The sequence below is a fragment of the Anser brachyrhynchus genome (genome assembly GCF_964034855.1).
Source record: "Anser brachyrhynchus genome assembly, chromosome: 1".
Lineage (NCBI taxonomy): Eukaryota > Metazoa > Chordata > Aves > Anseriformes > Anatidae > Anser > Anser brachyrhynchus.
Genome location: NC_137694.1, coordinates 122,414,426 through 122,440,512, shown reverse-complemented (window position 1 = coordinate 122,440,512; position 26,087 = coordinate 122,414,426). Strand labels below are relative to the sequence as shown.

Sequence of the window (26,087 nt, the reverse complement as noted above, 5' to 3'; positions counted from 1 at the left end):
ACAAGAGGACAATAATCAATCAATGGCATAAATGAGTGAGATGCCTTTTATAGTGTAATAGTGATCAGCACTGGAATCATTCATAATTCAACACCATCTCAAGAATAAGAAGGTCAGTACAGAATCAACAGGAATTTAAAGAAGGAATCAGGACAGAGAATCAAAACTATGTTGTGTTTATATATATATATATATAAAATGGATGGAAAGCAGTAAAATTAATTCCATTCTGAAAAAAAAAAATAGACTGTTCAAAATTAATAACAGGTATCAGAGGTATTAGAAGGAATGGAAGAGAAAACCTGGGGAACGGTGTAAATGCAGCAGCTTAAAGTTCTGTTCAATCTTATGTGTGTGCTTTGATTTATAGAATCCAAAGAGTCACCACTACTCAAGGTCCACAGAGAATTTGCATTAGGCTTTGAAGGATTAACACTAAACATGTGGTCTCTGTTTAAAAAACAAACAAACAAAAAACTACCTTCAACAGAGTTTGCACTTTAATCCACTTCTTATAATCATCAGGTTCAAGCAGGAATTCTGGCATAACATGAGGAAGACATGCTCCTTGGCTTCTAAGATCATAAAAAAGGAAAAGTTAATGGGGAGGCAAGATAACTCTTTTTATAGGCAGGGTGGTTTCTTTATGAGAACTGCTCCTCCATAAAGAATTAATTGCAGCACAAAAACTCAAAACAGATAATACCCATGTTAAAGCCAAAGAACCACTGTTACATAACATCAGTAGAATTAAAACTTGATGATGCTTATATCTGTCTGTAGATCTGATACTGGAAGTCTTATGGGTATAAGCAAAGGTATTTCAAAACTTTGTTAATTGTCAAACTGACCTAACATCTACTTTCAAGTGACTAATAAACACAATAGAAAAAGTAACTGCAGTAAAAAAAGGGGAATCACAATGGCCCGATACTAAAAAAATAAAGCTAACTATCAGTTGAAGAAAGACTATTCTTTATTTCAAATGATGCAGTTTAAGCAAACGTTACTGGAGAGGAAAGTAGTGAAGAATTATTAGATTTATTTTTCTCAGGACAGCAAAAAAGTTTCCTGATTTTTATGTCAGAAAAACTCTTCTAGTGTATCTAGACTTACATTCTCTCCGTGTTTTTAACACAGCTAATGTGAAAAATAATCACATGAGCATTTCTTGTTATTTAACTAGTCCTTCATTCAAGTGAAATAATCATACATTTCTTGTACCATGCAGTCCAAATTCAATTTGCTTTGTGCATTAAAAGTCATACATCACAGATTGAAATTAGAAACATGACAGTTTATTTCTCATCCCACAGAATTATATTGTGCTGGTAGGAGTACATTTTTGTCTCCATATTTTACATAGTGACATTATCATCTCAGATAAAATTTCATATTTCATAAAATTATCCAGCATGTTTTTTTTAAAAACAGAAATATTTTAATCAAGGACCCAAAATAGCATCAAGTATTAGTCTGATTCTAAATTCACCATGTCTGAAATTCCCGTTTTCAATTAAATCACAAGCTCTGTTCTCTGAAATCCCTTTAAAACTTCAAATCTTTCCAAATGATAAAAGAAGGAACCTATGCAATATTCATCCTTTTAGATGTTCTATCTTCCTTTCAAAGTTTTTAGTTGGTAGATATATGGGAATAGATGCAATCTATGATTTTCATCCACAAAAAAGCTATATACCAATGTTATCAGCATGCCATGCAGCTACTTCTGGCAGCTGCTGCCAGTTTGGTTATTAGGAAAAGATTCTTCACCAAGACAGTGGTCAGGCACAGGAACAGACTCCCCAGAGAAGTGGTCACAACACCAAGCATTCCGGAGTTCAAGAAGCATTTGGACAACACTCTCAGACACATGGTCTGATTTCTGGGCGGTCCTGGGTTGAGCCAGAAGTTTGACTCAATGATCCTTGTGGGTCTCTTTGAACTTGGGATATGCTATGATCATAGTCAACATGGGTTCTATCTAACTGAATGTTCTCATAAGTGGCCAGATTTTGTTACTGAAGAACACTGTCTTACAAAGAAACCTTCCTCATAATAGGATAATATAAGGATAAAGTGGATATTTAAAATAATATATAATATGGATAAGTGGATATTTAAAATGATGCCAGTTCTCAAAGATCAGCATTTTCACGTTGTTAAGATGTTGTTCCTCAAGATACACAGCTTGCAACAAATGAGTTAATTCTACTTGTACTGTAAAATAACCAAACTTTTCCTTAACTGTAACGGTAAAATACCAAGGAAGCCTTTTGATAGCAAGAGAAATGTAACCGATACTTGGAATGTTGCTTAGAACAGTTAATGACATCCTCCTCATTCAGTAACTGAAAAACTTGAAAGATGAATCACACTTTATTTGAACCACGCTGACCAGAAAGTAGTAGTTAGGGGGAAGAAAGCTGAAGACTGTATGTTTCTATTCTTTGATTGCTCTCCTGGGCTTTACAGGAAGGAGGGAATGCTGCACTTTCTGCAAATCACAATGAACATGTAGGGATAGCAGATGACATGAATTACTCATCTCTAGGCTGACTCTGTATGTCCTACCATCATTACATTTGTGCACTGTATTATTATACAGTTCTGCCAGCAGTCCAAATGTCAGACATTTTTTCACTGGGATCTAAAAGCACTCTTAAATAATAACCTGTGAAGAAATGAAAGTATCCTAGGTAATCCTAAAATGCACAGGTAGAAGAATACTATCCATAAAGCACAAAAAATAACAAAACCTGATAGGACTCACACAAACTAGAGCAGGCAGAAACTGACAGGATAACGCTAAGCATATACTGAGCACAAATTTAATCATCTAGCATCAAATATATACAAGCACAGGAGTCCAGCTGGAACTGGTTCTTGACCTATGAAGTTTTGCTAGGACTGTTACTAATTATGTCTTCATTTCCAAACATCAGACCACATCAGTCATCAGCCATTGATGTATCTGCATACAGAGGTGCTCGACTCAGCCTTGACCAACTGGCTACTGCTCCAGTTCTGCTCTGAATATGTCAGTGAGTTAATGGACAAAATTCAGTAAGACTGAAGGCTTTTGTTAAAATTTGGCTATTAAATAGCTTTCCAAATTGCCGCAGAAACTGCATTAAAAACACTTCAGCACTTCTTTACAGTTGCTGTTATGCTTAGCAAAAGTGATTGGGACTGACTCACACCAAAACTCGTAATTTTCAAATAGGCAATTAACATCATGCATGCTTTTGATGAAGAGTAATAAGCTATATACTTTTATACCACTCGATTCATATATCGTTTGTTTATGTACAGATTAATACATGAAGTTCAAAGTAAGAGAAGTTTTACACTAAAGTGTACTGATGAACCATCCTAAAGATAAAACTTCTAGCCTTTGTTGAAGCACAGCATAATCCAACATTGAGGTGCCTGTTCTCACAGAGAGCTATTTGCATATCCAATTCTTTGTCCTAACTGAGAAACACAGCAAGGTCTTCTTCATAAGAAGAGAAGAGAATTAGTTTCAATACTAAATTTAAATACTGGATTCCCTACAAAATCTCAGTGGGAAGATTGGACACAAGAGCCATCAGGCTCCATGAGGAGAAAATGTTGAACCTATCTAGGAATGCTCCAAAAGTATCCCATGAAAATTCTTTAAGGAAACATCTGTGAAAGAATATTTTGATGGAAGCTGCTGAACAGATCAACTCTGGTAGGGATAACTTAGGGATAACTACGGACGTGCAACTGTTGGAGAGTGTCTAGAGGAGGGCTACTAAGATGATGAATGGCCTAGAGGGGAAGACGTATGAGGAGTGGCTGAGGTCACTTGGCCTGTTCAGCCTGGAAATGAGGAGGCTGAGGGGAGACCTCATTGTGCTCTACAGCTTCCTCACGAGGGGGAGTGGAGGGGAAGGCGCCGATCTATTCTCTTTAGTGACCAGTGATAGGACCCGTGGGAATGGTGTCAAGCTGAGGCAGGGGAGGTTCAGGCTGGACATCAGGAAGAGGTCCTTCACTGAGGGGTTTGTTGCGCACTGGAACAGGCTCCCCAGAATGTAATCACAGCACCAAGCCTGTCGGAGTTTAAGAAGCATTTGGACTGCGCGCTTAGTCACATGGTCTGAATTTTTGGGTAGACCTGTGTGGTGCCAGGAGTTGGACTTGATGATCCTTATGGGTCCCTTGCAACTTGGGATATTCTGTGATTCTAACTTGAGGCATAAGATATGCAAAACGATGGATATCTGACTGAGTCCTTGCCAAAGGCTGCTATCATATAAACAAAATAAGATGTATAGAAGACCTTTCTGGTACAACTTTAATGTAAGGTTGTACTAATTTCCTTGGAAAAATATTTCCACTTGTGTTGCTAATTCCCAATGTTATGAATAAATATTTGTTTGCATTTCACAATAAACAAACTTGAGATAAATAAGATAAAGAGACATTCTTTCTCTCTCTCTCTAAGGTGCAATGACACTTGAAGCTAGACAGAAGACTAGCTAGATCAGCTAGACTGGTACTAAAAGACCAAAAGCAAAGTCTGTGTTTGAGTTAGGGCTATAAAATCCCATACTTAGGGCTGAGAGGCACATCAGCTCCAGCCTTGAGTAGTAGTTACACACTTCTGTCACTCTTGACAGGAACTGAGCAGAAGCAATCAACCTGCTAATTAAAAGGATTGATGAAACTTGGAATTGTTAACAAGGGTAATAGGGTTCAGAAGAGGAAGTAAGACTTGAAGTTGCTCTTGACTACTCTCCTAGGGATATTAGCTTGTCACTAGACTTAAGGCAGCGGCAATCAAAAGGTTCTTTCTTGAGCTGGAACTAAAGTTTTTTATCCCTGTGACCTCAGAAAAACAATATACTGATTAAATAAACAAGAAAAACTCTTAAATCTACTTAGAGGACCATTCATATTTCCACATACTCCATGCCTTGTTCTCTGGATAGATGTGACATTCCTTCAGAAGAATAATCACAGGGTGGCATTAATAATATGATGCCAAGACATTCTTAGCAGTCCATTGCCTAATGACTCCAGCCTTTAAGATTCAATGTGGTGGGTTGTATCCATCAATTCTTTTATTTAGTATCAGAATGGATGTTGAAACTGTGAAAACAGGAATCTGTATGCATTGTTCTCCTTACTGAAGAAAGCCAAAGATACTGTTCTACCATTGCTGCAATGGTTCCTCCAAATTACCTACCATGATATATCAATGATGCACAGAAGAGTGCTATTCTGACTTATTTTTAAAATGAATGACATGGCTGAAAGTTTCAGATAAAGGTCCAATGTTGTTTTGGATCCAGAGAATACCTTTGTTTCCCCTTCCCTGTTAATGTTGTAAAAACTTAATCTCGAAGGCCAAAATTTTTTACTTTCTGTTCACTTGGTTGCTCTGCTACAGATAGCAGTCACACTGCTATCAATGTGAAGATTGAGACAGCTTTTTTTTTTTTAAAAAAAAAAAAAAAGATATTTAAATTTAACAAGCTGTGCGCAGCTCTTTTTAGAGTCTTCCATCAGGCTTTTTGATTCAGTGCATTGAGTAAGCTTATGGGATCTAATGAGGCGACTCAGCGTTCCCAGGAAGATAGAATTATTGAAAGTACAATTCTAGAACAGAACAGATGTGTTTGAGATAACGGTAGATAAACAGTATGGTTTTCTGTTTAAGTGAAGTTTTAAGAAGTTGTAATTTAGCACTCTTGTGTAGTTCCGTTGATAGATATCATAGAAGAGATGCTTGTTTAAGGTGCTACATTGAGCATTATTCTGCTTTCAGACCTGAAGCATGAGAAAAATGCTTGTTGTGTCTGCTGGTATATCATTGCAACTACTGATCTTTCTGTTACATAAGAAACAGTGTGCATTGATCTCATTGAGTTCAGATATGACTACATCATGGTCCATTATTTTCAAACGAAAACTTGTATTTAGGACAGTAAATAAATAGTTCTTAAATGGAAGGACAGCCTCTTGAACACTACCGAGGATGCTGAAAAGACGCAGAGATGCTGTGTTTCAGGTCTTCTAATGATCTGTAAGGAACTTGTGACATCAGAATTTCTCTAAAGTTAATTGTCTTCTGTTTCACAGCAACAGACAAGAAGGATAAAAAAGGAGTTTATTAACCTTTTTTGATTTGCGCCATCTTTGAAGGTTGTTCCATTTTACGTTATGAAATAAGACTATCAGTTAAGATTGCTAGTAGCTAAATCTGTTCAGCAGCAGGAGTAGTGCTTCCATTTCTTGGCATATTGTTAATATGAAAGACAAATATATTACTAAGTTTACAAAATGTATTGCTAAAGCCAGTGATTACAGGGCAACGAGCATCAGTGGAATGGTAAAATCATTCATAACAAACCTGATCCACCTATCTACTCAGTCTAAGAGATTAGGTTAATAGTTGTTTTCTTTCATAATAGTGGGAAGAGAGTTCCTGTGGAATCTCTGTGTTGAATATAACCCTACCAAAGGACACCTCGATTAGTGGAAGCTGCAGAGAATACCTTAGTAAAAAAAAAAAAAAAAATTATAATAGAAAAGTCTTATATCACAAAAGATGCACTATAAAAGAGGCCCTAAGCCTACTCTTTAGTTGGAATTTTGAACTATGCTAATTAAAAGGGGGAAAAAAGAAAGAAAGATTTTATCACATGTACTTACTTAAGGAAAGCAAGGAACGTAGAATGCTGCCAATGGAGCTGTAAAATTTGTTCAACAGGATCAAGGGGCAGTGACCGGCTCAATGTAATGCCAGGTAACAACTGTCCACTCAGGTGGAATAACATGTCGTAAACAGTCTTAGTATCTTTGCCAAGGTTTTGTTTAAAAACATTTTCTTGAGAAGAACTCCTCTGGGCTTTACAGACATCGCTAAGAGAGAAAAAGCTTACGATATTACTCTTAAACGAACAAAACAAGCTAAGATTTAATTATTGTATCACTGACAATGATAAATTTAATAAAGCAAGAAGCAAAAACATCAGGAAAGAAGGCTGAAAAGTATAGCGCCTTTTTCTTTCTACAGTATTTTTATAAGAATGTAATATTTTTATAAGAATGGAATGTTTAATAAGTATATATCAAACATTTCTTAAATAAATCTATGTTTATCATTGCTTTCTGCCAACTATAACTTTGATTTCTATCATATTGATAAATGCCTATATGTGTCCCAGGAGATTGGCTTCTTCATTATTTAGTACCGAACTAGACAAGATCAACTAAGTGATGCCACCAAAACTGATATATTTCCAGGGTATTTGCAAGACTGCTGATTATTAAATTTGCTTCCCCATCTGTTTCTTGATCTTCAGATTATGTGGGGAAAAAGACATATTGTCTAAAACTTATGTATGCCATGAAAGGAGGGACAATTGATATACCTGTGCTCATTTTGGGAGAAAAATAGATTTCAGTTAAAGGAGTGACATCTAGTTTTAACCGTATATTTACATATGCAGATATGATATATCACTGCATTGTAATATATCAGAGCACAGTATCTGGAATGATAATTTAGAAAATGAAAAATAACCAAAATGACATTTTCATATAAACAGTGCATAGATGCTATGATTTTAATTAAAACTATGTGTCTCTATGTTCCTCTGTTCATATCCAAATCACCTTGCTATGTATATTAACATTTTATTAGGCAGACACAAGTTAGCTCAAAGAAAATATGAATTACCGTCTTAGTGAATATGGTATTGAAATAGGATTTGGTCCCTTAGACCAGCCAAAGAGAGTGAACCAATTCTGAACAGCAGTTAGAGCTTTCTGAAAGAAGATGTACTCTTCTTTGTCCTCATCAGGAAAAAATGATAATTCAGATTTATTTTCTCTCCCATCACTTGGACTATCAGCTTCACTCTCTTCACTCGTCTGCTCATCACTTTCAAGGGTACTATCGAACTCTGAATGACACAGAGGGGGGAAAAGTAAGAAAGAAGTATAAAAGAAAGAAAGAGACTCCTTATTTCCCTATTGTGGTCTAATACAAAAACATCATGAAAAAAACTGTTCTCAGAAAACAAAAATTGTCAATAATGAATGACCAATTTATTTCAGCAGTAAACAATGTGACATGTACATGTCTTCGGAATGGAATAAATTCTATTTTTGGAATCTAGTTTCACTTAAAGTGAAATGTTTTACCCAAACAAAAAAAAAAAATCAGACAAGGTTTACAAAATCATAAACAGTAATCTGAAAAAAAAAAAACCAGCCTTTCGTGCAGTTCCAGTAGCTATCGCTTTACCAGCTAGAGAACAATAATTCCTCACCCCAATCACATAGCATGACTCAGTAACTGAGTTGTGTTCAAACAATTTATCAGGTGTTGTATCAGTATAAGTAAGCCTATTCCCTTAAGTGAGGGAAGTAAGTAACTTCCCTTAAGTCTTTGGACTTTTCTCCCTTACTAGGCCTTCTCCCTCCAAAATCTTGACCTGCTCAAAACTTAGATTACATATTCTTACTACTACTAGGTTTTTGTACAACAGCATTATTGCATAAAATATAACAATACAACTCTTTTCATATGACAAATAGCTTAGACAAGATACGTCTTCAGATATGGAAACAATATTTGTGTTTTACCTGCATTTTATCAATCAACTGTTCAGGTTTATTGTTTCATTAAGTGATGCAAAAATAATACTATTTAATGCCTTGCACAGTGAAGAAATTATTTGTTAGGATTTAAGGAGAAAAAAAAATAATATAGTGCAACACAAGCAAAAGAGGAGACTCTTGTCCTTAATAAGATGCAGATAGATCTGTTATTGTGCAGTTTGGCTGGCTGATGAGGCTACTTTCTTATCTTGTCACTGCCACCTTTGCCAGAGGTTATTGCCTTTTTAGATCTGAAACTGAGTTGTTCTTTTGAACTTGTTTTACATCATTCCACTGAAAGTGAACCATGTTGTTAAAGACCTATTGTTTATTCTGTTTAACTAAACTAATTGTCTTGTTAATACCATAGAGAATGATCACACAAACATCTGCAGATCTGCAAATGTGGAATCCTAACAGTAATGAAACAGCAGCAGTAACTTCAGCTGTTCCTAAGAAAACTAGCAGCTGAAAAAAAGAGAGATGTCAACAGCCTCAGATATTAGTCACCTGAAACCTTACAGAAGATCTATTAGGCTTAATTCACATAGAGCAGCACTTTAACTGAGTCCCACTGACAATGGTTGTTTTTATACAGTACTTCATAAATACAGTAAACATGCTGAAATCTAGCCTGACTTCTCTGTGGTTAGTTAGTTCATGACTACAGAAACAATGCCCTTCTTAGCAACTAATCCCCTTAGGTCTGTTCAGTAGTTACTTTTCTGCCAGTTCCTCCACAGACATTTTATTGCAAATGGGACCATTTTATTCTTTGTTTGTTTGTTTTTAAGTAGGTTGGCTGATTTCCCTTCGACTTAATCTGCTAAAAGACAGGAGTGTCTTTTCTGCTAAAATACTTTAGGCCAGGTTTCCCATGGTGTCACTGGAAAGAACAGCCTCTCCAGTATTGCTCAGTTACACACACACAAGCATTTAAAGCAAAGGTTACAAATGTAAAACACATCTCTTTAAAGTAGCAAGCCAAAAACTATTTGCAAGAGCTCAAAGTGTTTAAAGTAAACAGATATACTATACCTGACTGGGAATATTCATAGGTTGATTCAGTGATTGCACCAAAGGAACTTGAGGAAGTACTATGGGGAACTGATTGTGGAGTGTAACGTGGATGCAGAACAACTTCTCCACTACTGTAGTCTTTACTATCTATAAAGCAAGATTACAAGTTGCAGTTGAGTAAAACATACCTTACTGTCAGTGCTCTAATGGTTTATAAACAGATACCTGCTTTTATACTTTTAGTTATTTCAATTAAATCAAATTAAATCAAGTAACAGCTCTTACTTGACTCACTATGAAAATATCATACTGGTCATTACACTGGGGACCAAAAAAAAAAAAAAAAACACTACATCTTCTTTCCATTAACTGTATCTTGTACAGGACGGGTCTGCATACTTGCCAAAAATCGCCTATCAAAGCAGTGCTAATTCAAGAATTCTAAGTCATGAAACAAATATTCTTAAGGGATTTTTGATCACAGCTCTTTAAGTATCAAGTCTTTGTATAGAGTTATCAGACTCTTTCAGACTCAACACCCCATAAGTTACAAGCTAGACTCAAAAGCATGCTTTAGCGACCCATCAGTTCTGTCAGTACATATACAGAAATTGTAAAACTCACATATCCCTCTTTGCATTTAAAAAAATCTACATTTAATTTACATTATCCAAATTCATATTTCTAGGTACAGTTCAATTCTCCTGATGTAGAACTGGGAGGAAGAGTGCTGAAACTGGTCAGTGAATAGAAAAAGGTCATGAAGGAAGAACAATATGAAGTAAAACACTGAGGAAAAAGATCTTGTCAACTGGAGGAGTGTTTGGAGTGAGCTACTTGGGAAGTTGCAAAAAAAAAAAAAAAGTGTTGTCTCCTAGGAGTTTCTTCATGATTCATGCAACTCTCTAGAAACTCTAGAATCTCTGACTTTTAAATTTATCCATTAAATCAGGTCTAATGAAAAGCTCAAGAAATCACAAAGTGAAACTAAAAGGACGTGCTGGATGACTAACTGGCCTTTACACACTGCAATGTTTCAAAAACATTCATGGTGTCATTCTGTGTAATCAGCACAGTTAGGGTCTGAACAATAAATACTATTTCTTTTGACAACTTTGATTGCTGTTGGTGTTATACTGATCTAGAAGATCTGGCAAAAGGAAACTCTGGTTATTAACCAGAAATACTAGCATAACTACTACTGGCATAGGAGATATAGCAGTGCACAGCCTTAAGAAATACTGACCACTACAGCACCAACCAAAATTCTCTAAAAAGTTAGACAACATATGCTAACATATGGTATATTTCCACTGATTATACTACGGATAATGATTAGATAAGCTAATACAGATGTGCTACAACTACACTTTCATTTTGTTACATATAGGTAAATAAATATTAAAATACAGGATTATTCACAAGTATAACATGAAACTTTTTTTTTAATAGTTTAAAAACACAAAACCCAGTACTCCTATTTACCATAGCTATCCCGAGGTCACAATTCTGTTAAATTACACTATCAAAAATCAATCCAATAATTTAATAACTTCATTTCTTGTGTAATTCTTTGAAGGCCAAAACACCTTATCAATTTATCTTTTCCTAATACCACTAGTCATAATATAATCTGAAGAGTTAGAATGCAGTCTACTTACTGCTTATCAAAGTAACTTGTTGATCAGAGAGGTGAAATGCCAAATATGGGTATAAAGTAAGAAGGCAATTCTCTGCTGTTGCAGCAACCTGAAGGGAGAATCTGTTCAAAACAAAATACAAAGGTGATATTTTTCTATTTAGTCATGGCAATCAAAATATTTCAATACAAGAAGAAAAGACAGAAATAAAAGATATCCAGACCACTTCTTTTCTCCTCTCCTGGTTCAGTAAGAGAGTACATGGATGAGGCTGCAAATGCTGAAATGGTGAAAGACAGTATATTCCACAACAAAATTTATTTATTATAGAGCATGGATGTGTCCTCAAACTGAAAGTTCAAGATTTAGAAAAGATTTTAATGAAATTAATGAACTCTGCCTCTGAAGAAAAAATGAATTAAAATTGCAGTAGATATTTATGAGCGTATTAAGGAGACTGCTAACTTCCTAAAGTTTAGGCACATTTCCCAGCACAAGAAGGCAACATAACATTTCCTTCCATGAGACACGGAGATCTCATGGACTACCAAAACAACTGGAACCAACTCTTAACAGCTACCTTGTAGCAACTGTGTCTGCTTCATTATGTTATTATCAGATGATAAGATCACTGATATCTTGTCTTCCTGAGCTTCCAACCACAAACAAAATCAGAAATAGCATGAGTTTCCCCAGATCCACCGTGAAAGAAGGAAAGAAAACTGAGAAGTGTAGAACACAGAAGTCACAGACCTCGGCACATTTGTGTCACCAATGGTCACAGCAACTCATCTATCCACCACATAGGTGTTTGGGGGTATTGTCCAGGCCACCATTTCTTTAGTTTATATGACACATGATGTGCATGTTGTTTCCTATTTATCTTTTTAACTTAAATGTCATTTCAAATCAGGATGGCAGAGAAATTTCTTTCCTGCTGAACTATTTATTTGCTCAGCAAATTAAAAGATGTAATCACAATTGGAGGACAAATTTAAAAACATGATATGTTCTCATTGTATTGGGCTTATGTAGGAAGGTTTTGGAAAAAGCAGAAAAGAGCCCAGCAGCTGCCCCAAGTAAAGATAAGAGCCAGCTCCAGCCAGCTCTAAATGGGACCCGCCACTGACCAGAGCTGTTTGTGCCTCTGGGACAGCAGATTTAAGAAAGGGGAAAAAAAAATGCTTCGCTAGAGCAGCTGGGAGAGAGGAGTGGGAACATGTGAGGGAACCAGCCCTGCAGCCCCCCAGGTGAGTGCAGCAGGAGGGCAGGAGGTGCTCCAGGCAGGCAGCAGCAGTTCCCCTGCGGCCTGTGCAGGGAGAGGCCCCCGGTGGAGCAGGCTGTCCCCCTGCAGCCCACGGGTCCCACACGGAGCAGATCTCCACGCTGCAGCCCGTGGAGGAGCCCACGTGGAGCAGGTGGATGTGGCCTGGAGGAGGCTGCGGCCCATGGAGAGCCCCCGCAGGAGCAGGCCCCGGGCCGGAGCTGCAGCCCGTGGAGAGGAGCCCACGCAGGAGCAGGGGGTCTGGGGGGAGCTGCCGCCCGCCCGTGGGGGACCCGTGCTGGAGCAGTTTGCTCCTGGGGGATGGATGGACCCCGTGGTACGGAGCCGTGTGGGAGCAGTGCTGGAAGAGCTGCTGCCTTTGGAGTAGGGGCAGGGAGTTACCATGAAGGAGCGGTGGAGATGAAGCGTCAGGGACTGACCACAACCCCCATTCCCCGTTTTTCTGCACTGCTTGGAGGGGTGTGGGGGGAAGGACATAGAAGAGGGTGAATGGTGGAAAGGTGGTTCACATTGATCTGGTCTGTTAATAGTAGGCAATAAATTACATTATGCTGAGTCTGTTTTGCTCATGATGGCAACAGCTGAGTGATCTCCCTGCCCTTATCTCATCTCACAAGCATTTTTTCCATCTTACTTTCTCCCTGTCCTTTTGAGGATGGGGAGTGAGAGCATGGCATGGTTGTGCTTAGCTGTGCACAGGTGTTAAATCACCACACTCTGAGGGGTTTTTTTAATTTAGTTTTTCAAGTTGAAGGAAATAAGTTTCATAACTGAATAGTTTTTCCATTTCTTAAATAATTGGTCAAGACATTCTTGGATTTTGCTACCTTTAACTTCTTTATTCATATCAGCCCTGTGCAATGTAATGTCATTTAATCTGTTTTGGAGTCAAAGAAGCAAAAAGGGAGAACAGAGATTAAAAGTAATATTAGAAATTAACTGCAAATTCTCATTCAAGGTAGTCATTAAATTAATATTAATGCGCTTACTTATGATCCATTTAATGTAATCCATGCACACAGTAAATTACTTGCTAAAGGACAAATATACATCTCCTCAGTTTTCTCTTACAGATACATGTAAAGTTATTTTTCTTTAAAACATGATTGCCTTGTCAATGTTTTCTGTAAAGTAGTCAAATTCAACAATATCCATCTTCTACCCAATGCTCACTCTGATTTACAGGAAAATCATTATGATTTGCATGAACAGAATATGCAAATCAATCCTACTGAAATTTTAGGCCTGGATTTAAAAAAAAAATATATAGTACAGAGTCTAAGTAGGCTTCAATTCAAAGAGTTAAAAACACACTATATTTTACCAAGATAGAAGTTAATTTTTAACTCATATGTTTTTTTCCACCCTGGAACACCGATCATAAAATAGCAAAGTTTAAAGTTTCAGTTCAAATAATTTTAAAATATAATTTTGTTGCTTAGAAAATGATAATGTAAAGGGAAAATACTTGAAAAGTTAGTATGTCTTCAGCAACTGATGCTGTGAGATTTCATGGCTTATTAAAGAAACCAGGAACCTATTCAAGATCAGTTACCTTTTATACCGGTTATGTCTTGGTTTCATTATTCTATTATTAAAGGTTGAGAAGGCCCCAAAGTCCTGTCTTAAATTAACAAAGCAGTTTAAATTCATTAGTCACACAGTTTGAAACAAACTGCTCAAATGCTTATATAATTGTTTTAGTCAGATTTGAGGTTCAAACACATTCCATACATCTCCCATGACCTTGGAGCAGGGAAAAGAATGAGGGCGGATATGCAGGTAGCAAAAATTGCAACTACCAGTTATTATGGAGTGGAATATCAATGAACAGTGCAATATTAACAGTAGTAAAGAAACCGACACCTGGGCATATTATAGATTTTATTAGAATAATAACTATATGTTCTAGATTAGAAAATCTTACCTTGACTTCTCCAATTGAAGGAAAATTTTTTTCTGGTTATGATAAAAAATAATTTCTTCCAAAAGCCAATATGAATAATATTATCATGTTAACTAATAGCACACACAGAATCCATTTGATTCGTATGGTGTGTTATTTCATCCATTTGTGTTCATATTTTATATCATCTGCTCTTACAGCCTATGCAACTCACTGACAGGAAATCACATACACATTGGAAAACCAGTGTTGTCAGTACTGTTTAAAAAAAAAAAAACACCTACCTACTTTATTTTAAAACACAGCAACATTTTAAAGATGATTTGCCATTCCCAAGAATGATTTTTTTTCACCTTCACAAGCATGGATGCCTTTTAATGTTACTTTGATAACTTTTATTAGGTATATTTTTTTCAGAAAGACTTTAAGTTTGCCTTTAAATTGAGGGTGGTACCTTTTATTTCATTTTAATGGCAAATATAGAAAAACGTTTATTGCACAGCAAAAAGTTTTATTTTTCTATAGCAAGAGTTGAGAAGCTGCTAGTGCATCATATAAAAACCCTTATTAAAACCAAATATTGTGCCTGATCAGCAGCTATATTTCAGATCTCATCATATGCCTAAGTTACATTTTTTCATAATTAATACAAGCTTTAGCACACGTTTATGAGTTGTATCCTACACAATGATTAAATCTTACAAATAATTAAAATGAGTAAAAATGAAGAGATTTGTGGCTGATGATCTATACAGAAAAATGTATTTTTTAAAAAATAGTCGAATGTGAGCAACAGTAACTAAAATGTCCATAACACTTGCTTCGAAATAATTTAGTTTTATGCTTCGGAAAAATCAGGGGCTAAAGTTTACAGTGACATATTTAATCCTCAAAATAGTTGCCTGAATGAAAATAGCAACTGAAGGAATAGCTTTTAATCACAACAGTATCTATTTTTTACTGCTCATGCATACATCTATTCATCACACCAAGGGAAGAGATGAACTAAATAGACAAATCCTGAAAAATGTTTATATTTATGTAGAACAATAATAACAGATCTGCTTCCACTTACTAGGGGCAGACAATACTAGTTGCCATATAGATAAATGTTACCTTAGAGACCAGATCTGAATTTTGTGTTTTGGAATTGTAAACTAGTTGAAAAAAGGAACATATTTCTAAGTGTCATTCTCATTTTTTTTCCAGAATTATTCTTGTATTCCTCCATCTAACCAATTCTCATTACAAGTCTTATGTCTCACATCTTCCTTTGACAGTTTGGACCATGCCCCCAGATGAATTTGTATTGCACATATTACCTGTTTTCTTCTTCATCAGTGAAGAATATGGTCCCTAAAGATGAAATTGGCTTAGATGATCTGAAGCTGATATGACAATTTAGTTCCATATTTGTGCCATTTGATGAAGGAATTATATCTTGTCCTTCTGGAAACTGTATAGAAAAAGGGCAAATCCTGTCACCATCTTCAAGTTCAAGCTCGGGAAGTTCAACTTGAATTCGTGATGACCTGCATTAAAAATAAATAGTAATGATGATTGTGCTCACAGTTTGACAATAACAAAGTTAATTCACAGATTCACACATGTATGAAGCTGCTTTTTACAGTTAAATACAGAGGAATAACTTCAGTTTTGAAGTACATGCCAACTGAAACTAACTGAAGAGTTAAAATTCCCTTAGCATTTAGATGCTGGTTTGTTTTATACAAATGTTTCTCAACATTTTGTAATCAGCCACAATAGCTCAACATCCAAATAAATAGTAATTTCTAGTCACTGTGCTACAAAAGATTTAACTGTTACTTACTTCCTTACTCATGCTTTCTCAGAGGTTTCCTAGACCTAAATCTTTCATTAATATTGATCAAACTGCATTATAGCACTTCAAGGCACTTTAGCGTTCAGACAAGTTGTACAATAGCAGTATTAAGTGGAAATTTTTCAATATATATTAAGATTATTTCCCTGGTTATGTAATTTAAGGTTCCAGTTCCAAAATGACAATGCCAGTCAGTCCAAGACAATACTGAATCCCGTCAGATGCAATCACTGAGTTCACTACAAGCCACTTCATAAACTGCTACAACTCAAACAAGATTAGATGTTAATAACTTGAACATAAAGTGACTTTCATTAATTTTTTGCAACTTAAAAAGTTTTCTTCCAGTTATTCAGGTATTGAAATGGTATCTATATAAGTTTAACAAACTTATATTCTTGCTATTTAAATACAAAGAGAAAAGTTGAATCTCAGAGACCAGAGAAGCTTATTTCCACACACTTTACAGACACAAAAGTGTCTGGAAAGAACTATTCTAAAAGATTAAGATTTCTATCAGATTGGAGTAGATATGGTATTGGGTTATGTTCCAAACAATGAAGATCTTGAAAATGATCTCTTATAAATTCAACTAACAAGATGAAGTGGGTGATCCACAGAAAAATGAAAAAGTTATGAGTTATATATTACATTAAATAACGTACTTAAAATATTTGTGCTGTGCTTTTTTTTTTTGGTAGTAAAATCTTGCTTAGGAAGTAAATATGAACAATGGTCAGGGTGGGGGGTGAAAAGAACCCCACCCCCTCCATCAATTATCCAAACACCAGCTGGATTTGAAAACAGTGCTTTATAACATTTGGAGTAGAGAAAATAAAACAACAATATGGCCAAAGAGAAGAGAAAATCCTGGTGGGGCTCTTTTCTTATTTCTTGTTCTATTACAAATAATTTTAAAAACACGTGGAAGAGTAAACTTATCAGAAGATGGCTGCCTTGTGAAGCAGTAACATTTTGAGGACAGAACACACAGGTTTGCAGGATGTAGAGCAACATTAACTACATGAATTTTCTCTAAAATATGCAGATTCTTTCTGCTGCTAAGCATGACATTAATACTAGCCTTCACAAAGAAAAGTTAATTCATATTTTCAGGAGAGAGAACAAGAATTATTCAGTATTTTTGTAATAAACATATTTTGAGATTTTTACCTTAAGTAATCTTGTGGAATAATATTGATGGCTGTTTCAGTTTTCACATCCAGAGGAACTGGCATCAGCATTAAAAAGGGGGGATCAAAATTTATTTTTGGTGACTTCGTAATACCAGACAAGATTATTTTGTAATGTGATGGATTATCATCTAGACACACTGACACTTCAGATGTATATGTCCCAGGACAAGCTGTTAAAAAGAGTTAAAAAATATTTTACCATAAATATACACAACTAAACGAGCTGTAGTAAGAACTTTTTTTTTTTTTAAGTTATCAGTATTATTTCTTAATCAAAATGTAGTTTAACATAAAGAAAATGTTGCATAAGATTTATTTATTAAGAAAGTTTGGAATAATTGCTTGCAGTAAGACATAAGACCATTATTTTTAATTTGTCACAATTTGTTGAAGTTTTAAATTATCCCCCACTGAAAGCCTTCCCTGTTTCCTTGTATTCCCATCCCTTCTCACACCATCCTGCTAACTGCTGCTAGACGTCTTTCTGTTGGATGGCAAACATGCATTTTCTTTCACTGATAATACAAAGCAAGGTGCTTTATATCATTAGCAATTGTTACACTATCAAAATGTTGTTTCAAACAAAGAAGTGTCATTTATGAACTTTTCATTTATTCCCACCAACTGAAAAACCATCAAAAGAACACAATTTTTATGGACAATTAATGAATACCTCTTGTATTTAGAAATAAATCCATATCACATGTTGTAAGACAACACAAAAAGCTTAAAACTTTTCATTTTTGACAGAAACACCTTTCCCTTTGATTCTCCACTGTTAACAGATTAAGTATGGAAATATCCTCACCTAATATTTACAAAAGACATAACAGAAAAAGTAATTTTGTATTTAACACATCTGTATGAGCACACATTATTGCAAACAATATACGTGACAAGCTCTCCCATGATTAGCTCAGCTAACTCTTTACAGAGCCAGAGAAATAGTTGCCATTGTTTACATACACAAAAAGAAAACCTAACCTCTTCAAAACATTTTCTCTTATGCCCTCTTCATAAGAGCCAGTTTCTTCATGTAGAAGATGACAGAGGAGCTTCCTGGAAGCCTGTTAGCTCACCAGAATATGGTCAGCAGATCCCTTCATCTCAGAACAGAAGACATGAAACTGGTAAAGTGAAAACCAGATGAAATAGGAACTTGTGGCAGTCTTTGCAACATCTGACTACTTCCCAGTTAAATGGAAGTTAGCTTTAGGAGACTATTGCTGAGAAGGCTAAGAAGCTCGTGCTTCTAAGTTTCAATACACCAAGAACAAATCTTTTTTTTTTTTTTCCTAGCACTTAGCTCTCTTATGAGGGAAAGGTGAGATGTCATCAGAAAAGTTCACAGAAGACTGAACAGAAAAGTTCATATGTAGAGCCAAACAGGATGTTTCTCCATGCTTATAGGAAGTGAGTAACACGTTACTCCCATACACACGCTAGACAGACTTAAGATCCTACAGCTGTACTCTAATTAAACCGTATTTCTGGTATTGTATCTTCCTGTGTATGTATATCATACAGTAAAGGAAAGTGACCAATAAACACCATAGGAAGGAATGCCATGAAGGAAGAAAAATGTCAGATGTCAGCACCAAAGAACATTATTTTCACTAACTCATAGTTTAAAGTATTCATATTAACTGTATTCCAAAGTCAAACCTTAAAATGATAGGAAATAATTTTTCTAAGCTTTCCCACACAAACTTTTCATCCTTACTGTACATATCAGTTATAACAAATAAATTAATTACATGATTACATTTCCCATAGAATCCCTGACTTACTCAGAATGCAGAACAGAGAGAGCTCTTTCTGTGTACCTGACCACCCTCTGTGCGGACCCATATTTACTAAAATTGAAATACGGCATAATATGTGAGGTAATAATAAGCTTATGTCAGAAAAAAAAAAAAAAGGAAAGAAAAAACACTAGCATGTTGCAAAACTGTCCTCATTTTTTTAAACAAGGGAAACGACAGAAAAAAAAAAAAAGTGAATGATCCCATTAAGTTTTGTTCATTACTTTGTTATGGTCAGGACCAAATTTTTCAGAATATTTCATGTTAAATAAACTACTTGAAATTAATAAGAATTATGTCCTGAACTGACAGCTGAGTTCACAAATACTCAAGGTCACAAGGAAAGCAAGTCAGATGCTGGTTTATCTGGAAAAGTGAAAGGTATATAAAGAGTACTGTTTTAGCTAAACTTGTATTGCATTAAATGTGAAGAATATGGCAAAGCTAGAGCCATAACCTAAACCCTGTGTCATTTGCCACACACAATGCAAACAGCGTCCTGAAGAAGCCTTCTCTGTCACTGCACAGTAACCTGGAATCAAGGTTATGTAGATCAAACAAACTAGGGTGCTAGAGAACAAATACTGCACAATTTAAAATTAGGATTCACTTAAAGAGAATGGATAGCAAGATCCTTTGTAAATTATTATTAAATCTTTCTTCCTCATACTAATCTCTTAATTTCTTTCCATCCTGTTATTTCCTTTGACCTTTCAGTTATTCAGAATTTTAGCACTTTCTGTTAATGTCTATTACCTTTTTTTTTTTTCACCATTAAGTGCAAAGAATGCTTCTGCAAAGCCTGAGAATACCTTCCACCCCATTCACCCATAAACTGACATGAATCTCAAACAGATTTTGTTTCAGTCTTGGGAGCAGTGAGAAGAAATTCCAGATGTAGACCTCATATAAACTGAGTTACAAGATGAAATTTTAATAATAAAAAAAGTCTTTTTTTTTTTTTGTAAATATTCAAATCACTTAGCCAGGAAAAACTAAATATTCATAATTCTGTGGGATATATGTATTCTGTCATTTACACCTTTCAGGGCTCAAAGTTTGTGCTTTTGCTACTATTTTGATATACTACCATTAATTTACGGTATTTACAAATGTAAATTTGTATTTATTACTATGTATTAAATGTATTACTATGTATTTGTACTTATTACTATGTATTTAATTACTACGGTATTTACAAATCTGTCTGTCTAAATTTGTCAGGAAATAACAAAATCTGAACAATTATTTGGGAAATTTCCTCTTTGTCTTTTCTGGATATATTTATTAAGGTAAATAAGCATTCATTGCCTTACCTTAAAACAACAACAAACCTCTGGATAAAGGAACACAACTTTTCAAAGCATATATGTGCATATATTCAATAGCTGCTTCATTTTCAGTCCAGTTTGCATTAGAAAACCCATCCAGCTCAGACTGCTTAACTCCCTAGCGTATTATACTGGGACTATAACTTATGCAAAGTCCATATTAAGAAAAACATAAACAGAGGTTGTATTTCTGCTGAAAGTCAGTTATATACGTATGCAAGTTCTCCTCCAGATACATCTCACACACTTCCAGAGGAGAAATATTTCAGGTCCCCTCACCTTCTACTTCACCTGTTTCAGTTTCAAGTTAAACTAGCAGCAAAAGCTCATTCAAAAGGCCATCTCTATAAGGATGTCCATATTCCTTGATCCTCTCTATCAGTATAAATCTTCCCCCCTCCACCCCCCCCCAAAATCTTAACTGTCTAATAGCATGTTTTCCAATCTTTTGAGAGTGTGGGGGAATAAAGTAAAACTATCATCTGCTCTTCTCATCCTCTTGTCTGTATTAGATGTTACTCACTTCCTACACTTGTCTCCCAAATAAATATTTCCAGTTCAGTTGCCCTAGGCTTACCGATAATTCATACCATATTACATATGTACACTTTCAGCATAAATGGGTGTCAATGAAGAATTTGTGTACACTGGAATACAGACTTCAAAACAAAGAAGTTACAGATAGCTAAAAGCTAATGATAAGCCCTATTAAAAATAATAATAATAATCAAAAGTGAACTAAACATTTCCCCACAGAACCTGTTATAAGGCATAGTTATTTAATCTCTAACTGCTGCAGAAAAAAAAACACTAGAAGATGGAGGGTGTGATGTTCACCTATGCCCATTACATAACTATCACATCTTCCAGGGACACTGAATTCCTTTTAACTCACTGGCACATTTGGGAGTATTTTGCCGCACAGAATCCTAGAGCACAGATCTATTGCCTTACTATTTTTTATTGCACTTACTATTCCTCCGGTAAGTTGTTTTTGTTTTTTTTTAATACACCACAATAAGATACAGTGAATTTTTTCATATACCATTAATACAGTACATTAGTACAGCAGAAAAGGATCGCATTGATACTTCCTCAGTTCTCAAGAATCCCTAGCATCATATTACCACACATCATACAAAACTCTTGTATTTAGTTTACTACCATAGCATTATGCACTTGTTATTACAAATATCATGGAATAGTTGAACACATTACTCTAATGCACACTCAAGGTTTTTCTTAAGGCTTGTTCATCCCAAACATATGAAGGTGATTAGCCCAGCCTATTCATTAATTAGGTCTCCTGTGTGGGTTTTGTTGTATCTAATGCTCTGTTACAAGAAAGAGTAATTATTTTCAGTGATGGGTTAATACAAGTAGACTACAAATCACAAGAAAATACTTAGAATATCGAATTAAGGGCACTTTATTTTTATAATGATTTATGTTTCTCTGTAAATAAAAGATTTGGGAAAAGAGTGAAAATAAAAATAACTTCAACTGACAATTATTTACCAGTCAAGTTCATGTATACATGCATTTGAGTTTACACAAACGATTTATCCAGTAATTTAAAATATGGTCTTTTATTTGCATGCTGTTTTCTGCTTCAGCCTTTGCAACACTTGAGCATTTTTTAATACATTCTCACAATATAAACACCTAACTAGCACCAACCATCATATGATGACCGTGCTAGTTGTTTGTTTCAACTAGGGGATAATTGCTTCCTCTACAGCTGCTGCATAAAATAGTATTAGACAAAATTTGTAAAATTTCCTTTGTCTTAAATGCTACAGTGTTATGTAGAAACAGGAGAAAATGAGACACTGTGCTCTCCCAGGCCCCAAAACCATTACAGATCTGGACATACAGCTTGACTGTTCTTATCTTCTAAGTCTAATATTGCCCTGAGCATCCGTAAAACCAACCCCACAGATTTATTCATACATTAATTACTTCTTATAGGGTATATTCTTCCTTTCTCTCCAAGCTATATATGTTAACCTAATAAATGCAAAATACAGCTATATCATCTGCTATTAGACAAATTATTTGCTTTTAATTTGAGAAACAAAGCGTGAACACACAAGTGATTATTTTCCTGTGATCCACAATTACTCCGTCCATGTGCACACTCCTCAAAAACATCTATTAGAATACCTTCTTAGAAGTTTCAATGCTTATTTTGTAGGTTTTAGTAATTGAAAAGACTACAGAAAAAAATATGATACCCTATTGAGAGCAAAGTAGAAATTTATAAAAGGAGGAAAAATGCAAAATAAATTAAGAGTTACAGTAAACTACACATGTATTTTTTAATTACAACTCAAAGAGCACAGGAGGTTTTGAGGGTTTATTTTTCATTTTCCATCCTATAATTCCATTCCTCTTTCCTCTACATTTTTACTCCAAAGAACTGGGGTCATGGTATGTTTTTGTGTCTTGACTTTTATATCTTATTTTTTGCAGACTTACATCTCAACATTTTCTCAAAAATTCAGAACTTAACCCAAAACCTTTCTTCTGGTTAGACACACTTTCCATATGCAATTTAAGTAGATCCTTATATCCTTCAAAAGAAAATTGAGATTCCAAGTCCATATTTCTAAATGTCTGTATAACTGAATATCTGAAAAGAAATAGCTCCCACCATTTTCTCCTATAATATCACTGTGTTCTGTACAATCTTCTTGTCTTTCTGCTCCCACTGTTTAACACCTTCTGATTTATACATTCTAACATTTTTTCGCACCCTGGAACAATGTCTTCTTTCAATTCACCCAGTATCCTTGGATTTTATTTTATTTTTTTACTTTCATATTTATCCCCAAACCAGCTCTTTAACAAACATTTTCACTTATGTTTTATTTTGATAGCTTCCATAAGTTATCACTAAAAATTGATCAAGGAACTGCAGACAAGATGCAGATGGGATCACATCACTTGGTTCCAAAACTAAACATCACATTAAGTATAGAATAGAACCTACATAGTAAAAATATATATATATATTATACTGTGTACGTTTTTATGGCTGTTTCATAAACGTGTTTCAGAGCCAAACCTCAGGGTTTTAGCAATTTACTTTGGAAGAACATTGGGGAAAGGAGACAAACTGATGCATCAAAAATGTAAACATACTATAAATATTTTTGCTCAGTCTTCCAAAAATAAATGTTATTTAACTTTCATCTAGCAGTTTAATTTGAAATAATATAAAATTGAATAGAGTAATTTAAATACCTATTTCTAAAATGATACCTCATAAACATGTCAGAAGTGTAAAAAAATAAAATAAAATACAACTATAGATACTGATTGGGTCAGAGACTTTCCAGGTAATACATGCCGAAACAAATAGTATTTCAGACAAGTCAGGTTTTGTTATTCAGAATGAAAAATAAAAGAATGTAAAGCAAACCACTTCCTAAACAATTGTGCAACAGTCCTTCTACATTACTTACTTTTCAATTTCATGAAACAAAATCACAGCCCAACCATAAGTTGAAAACAAAAGCTACCAAGAAGACATAATACATAATGGAAAAACTTTCTAAAGTAAAGCAATCAACTCCAAGTAACATATGCAATTGAATACTGCTCTTACATATTCACAACACATATGCAGAACAACATTTAATACAGTATTCTCAATTTATCATACAGAATCATGGCAAGACTCATGCCTACAGATCTTTACAATTTACAAACTAATTTTCAATTATATCAAATAATTTGTAGGGCTTGAGTGATGTTATAGATTTCAACTGTATCATCAAAAATAGCAGCAATATGTGACTTTAGGAAAGGGATACTCACTTGCTGACTCTCAATCAAACCCAACCAACAAGACAACTTTTCTTCCCTTCAAGAATGCTGGCACCACCAGTAGGCCACTTACAATTGTCAGTACCGCTCAGTTCTGTGAGGGGCTTTATCAATGTACAATGTTACATTACTCTCTACACAAAACACTTGTTTGACCGGGAATAATGCAGAATCTTAATGTTCTGCCATTCCTGCTGTATGTGGTTGATTATAATCTTCTTGCATACTCCCAGCTTTTGTTAGAAATCTATTTTATGTTTTTCACTTGGTCTCTGGTTCTCTGAGCAAACTATTCATAAAAGTATATATATATATATATCTAAAAGACTTTGTATCTTTTGGAGGAAGAAAATTTCTGTTCTTGTCTGTCTACTGGGGGGGGGGGGGGGGAGGGAATCACACATACTCCAAGTACTCTCGGAAAGTGTAAATATTAAGCCAGTTGGCCCAAATACACATTAAGGGGCAATGCTAAAAATAATTTAGGTATCCTAGCATTTAATGCCTTCTGTGTGCAAAACAGACTTTTCATATAATGCTACACAAATGATTCCATGTTTTGTGTTAGGTCTGCAGCTGTCTTTTTTTCTCAGAACTTCAGCATGTCTTTTTGGCATTTTGGTTGACTATTTAGTCATTTTAACTCAGAGGTCGTCATAGTAAGTGCTAGTCTTGATTCATCACAGAAAGTGATTTAAGCAAATCTATGAAAATGGCAAAATTGTCCAAAATATATGTAGAACAACTCACAAAATTACTTACAAGGGCAGAAGAATACAGTAATACTGATTTTTTGTCCTGGATCAAGAAATCCAGCATGCAGACTAAATTTGAAAATACCATCTTCTATATTTTTGTCTGCATCATCACAATTCAATTTCCATGTTAAATACTGCCTTGAGACATTCTTCAGGTCAAGCTCCTGTAAATATTTACAGAGAAAGGAGGGCATGATGAAAGAGAGAAAGCAGCAAGCATCATGATACTTTTCACATTGCTCTGTCCAAAGCATTTCTTTTACAATCAGATCAGATTGAAAGCAAGAAAGCACTAGAAAGCAATGAAGAACCCGGTTTACTATATCTGTAAGGCGAAAAAATTAGTGTTCCCATGAGCACAGACTAAATGACTTCCAGTCACTCACCACATACATAAAGAGAATGATCAACATATTGTGGTGGGAGTGCTTAGCCAAATAGAAACAAGTATTTGCTGATACAAATGGAGCAAAGCAAGAACTAAACACATGACTCAGGACATAAAGATTTACAGGTGGATATACTGAAATTACAAAAACTTCAAAGTAGGTTTTCAAAACCCACTCTTTCAATCCAGTAAGAAAACAGTGGGAATAACAGCACTGAAAATTCTATTCCTGTATGTCAGAGTTGCTCTTTCTCATGGTGCCCATTCTTTCTCATATGTCAGAAAGCTAGTATGAGCCCAACGCTGAGCTTTGGAAAATTTTCTAGTGATCAAAAACAAATATGAAATCAAAATCTGAACAAAATGATGATGGAAAAAGTTCAACATACATAAAAGCATATGTTTGGAACATGATTGAATTTTGAGTTCCAAATC

General features: G+C 35.1%; 1 protein-coding gene across 9 annotated transcripts in view; it reads right to left on the bottom strand.

The window, feature by feature from the left end:
• LOC308187861 (cilia- and flagella-associated protein 47-like) overlaps positions 1-26,087 on the bottom strand; it is a 307,333-nt gene that overhangs the window by 238,246 nt on the left and 43,000 nt on the right. For all 9 annotated transcript variants that reach the window (XR_013944960.1, XM_080576253.1, XM_080576256.1 and 6 more), the window contains 8 exons: positions 25,269-25,428; positions 17,514-17,706; positions 15,820-16,029; positions 11,328-11,428; positions 9,685-9,813; positions 7,721-7,946; positions 6,691-6,900; positions 482-575 (listed from right to left, as the gene is read on the bottom strand). Coding sequence is in view for 8 of the 9 variants with exons in the window: in XM_080576253.1 (XP_080432379.1) it covers positions 482-575; positions 6,691-6,900; positions 7,721-7,946; positions 9,685-9,813; positions 11,328-11,428; positions 15,820-16,029; positions 17,514-17,706; positions 25,269-25,428 (1,323 nt within the window). In the remaining variant the exon portion in view is untranslated. The remainder of the gene's footprint in view (positions 1-481; positions 576-6,690; positions 6,901-7,720; positions 7,947-9,684; positions 9,814-11,327; positions 11,429-15,819; positions 16,030-17,513; positions 17,707-25,268; positions 25,429-26,087) is intronic.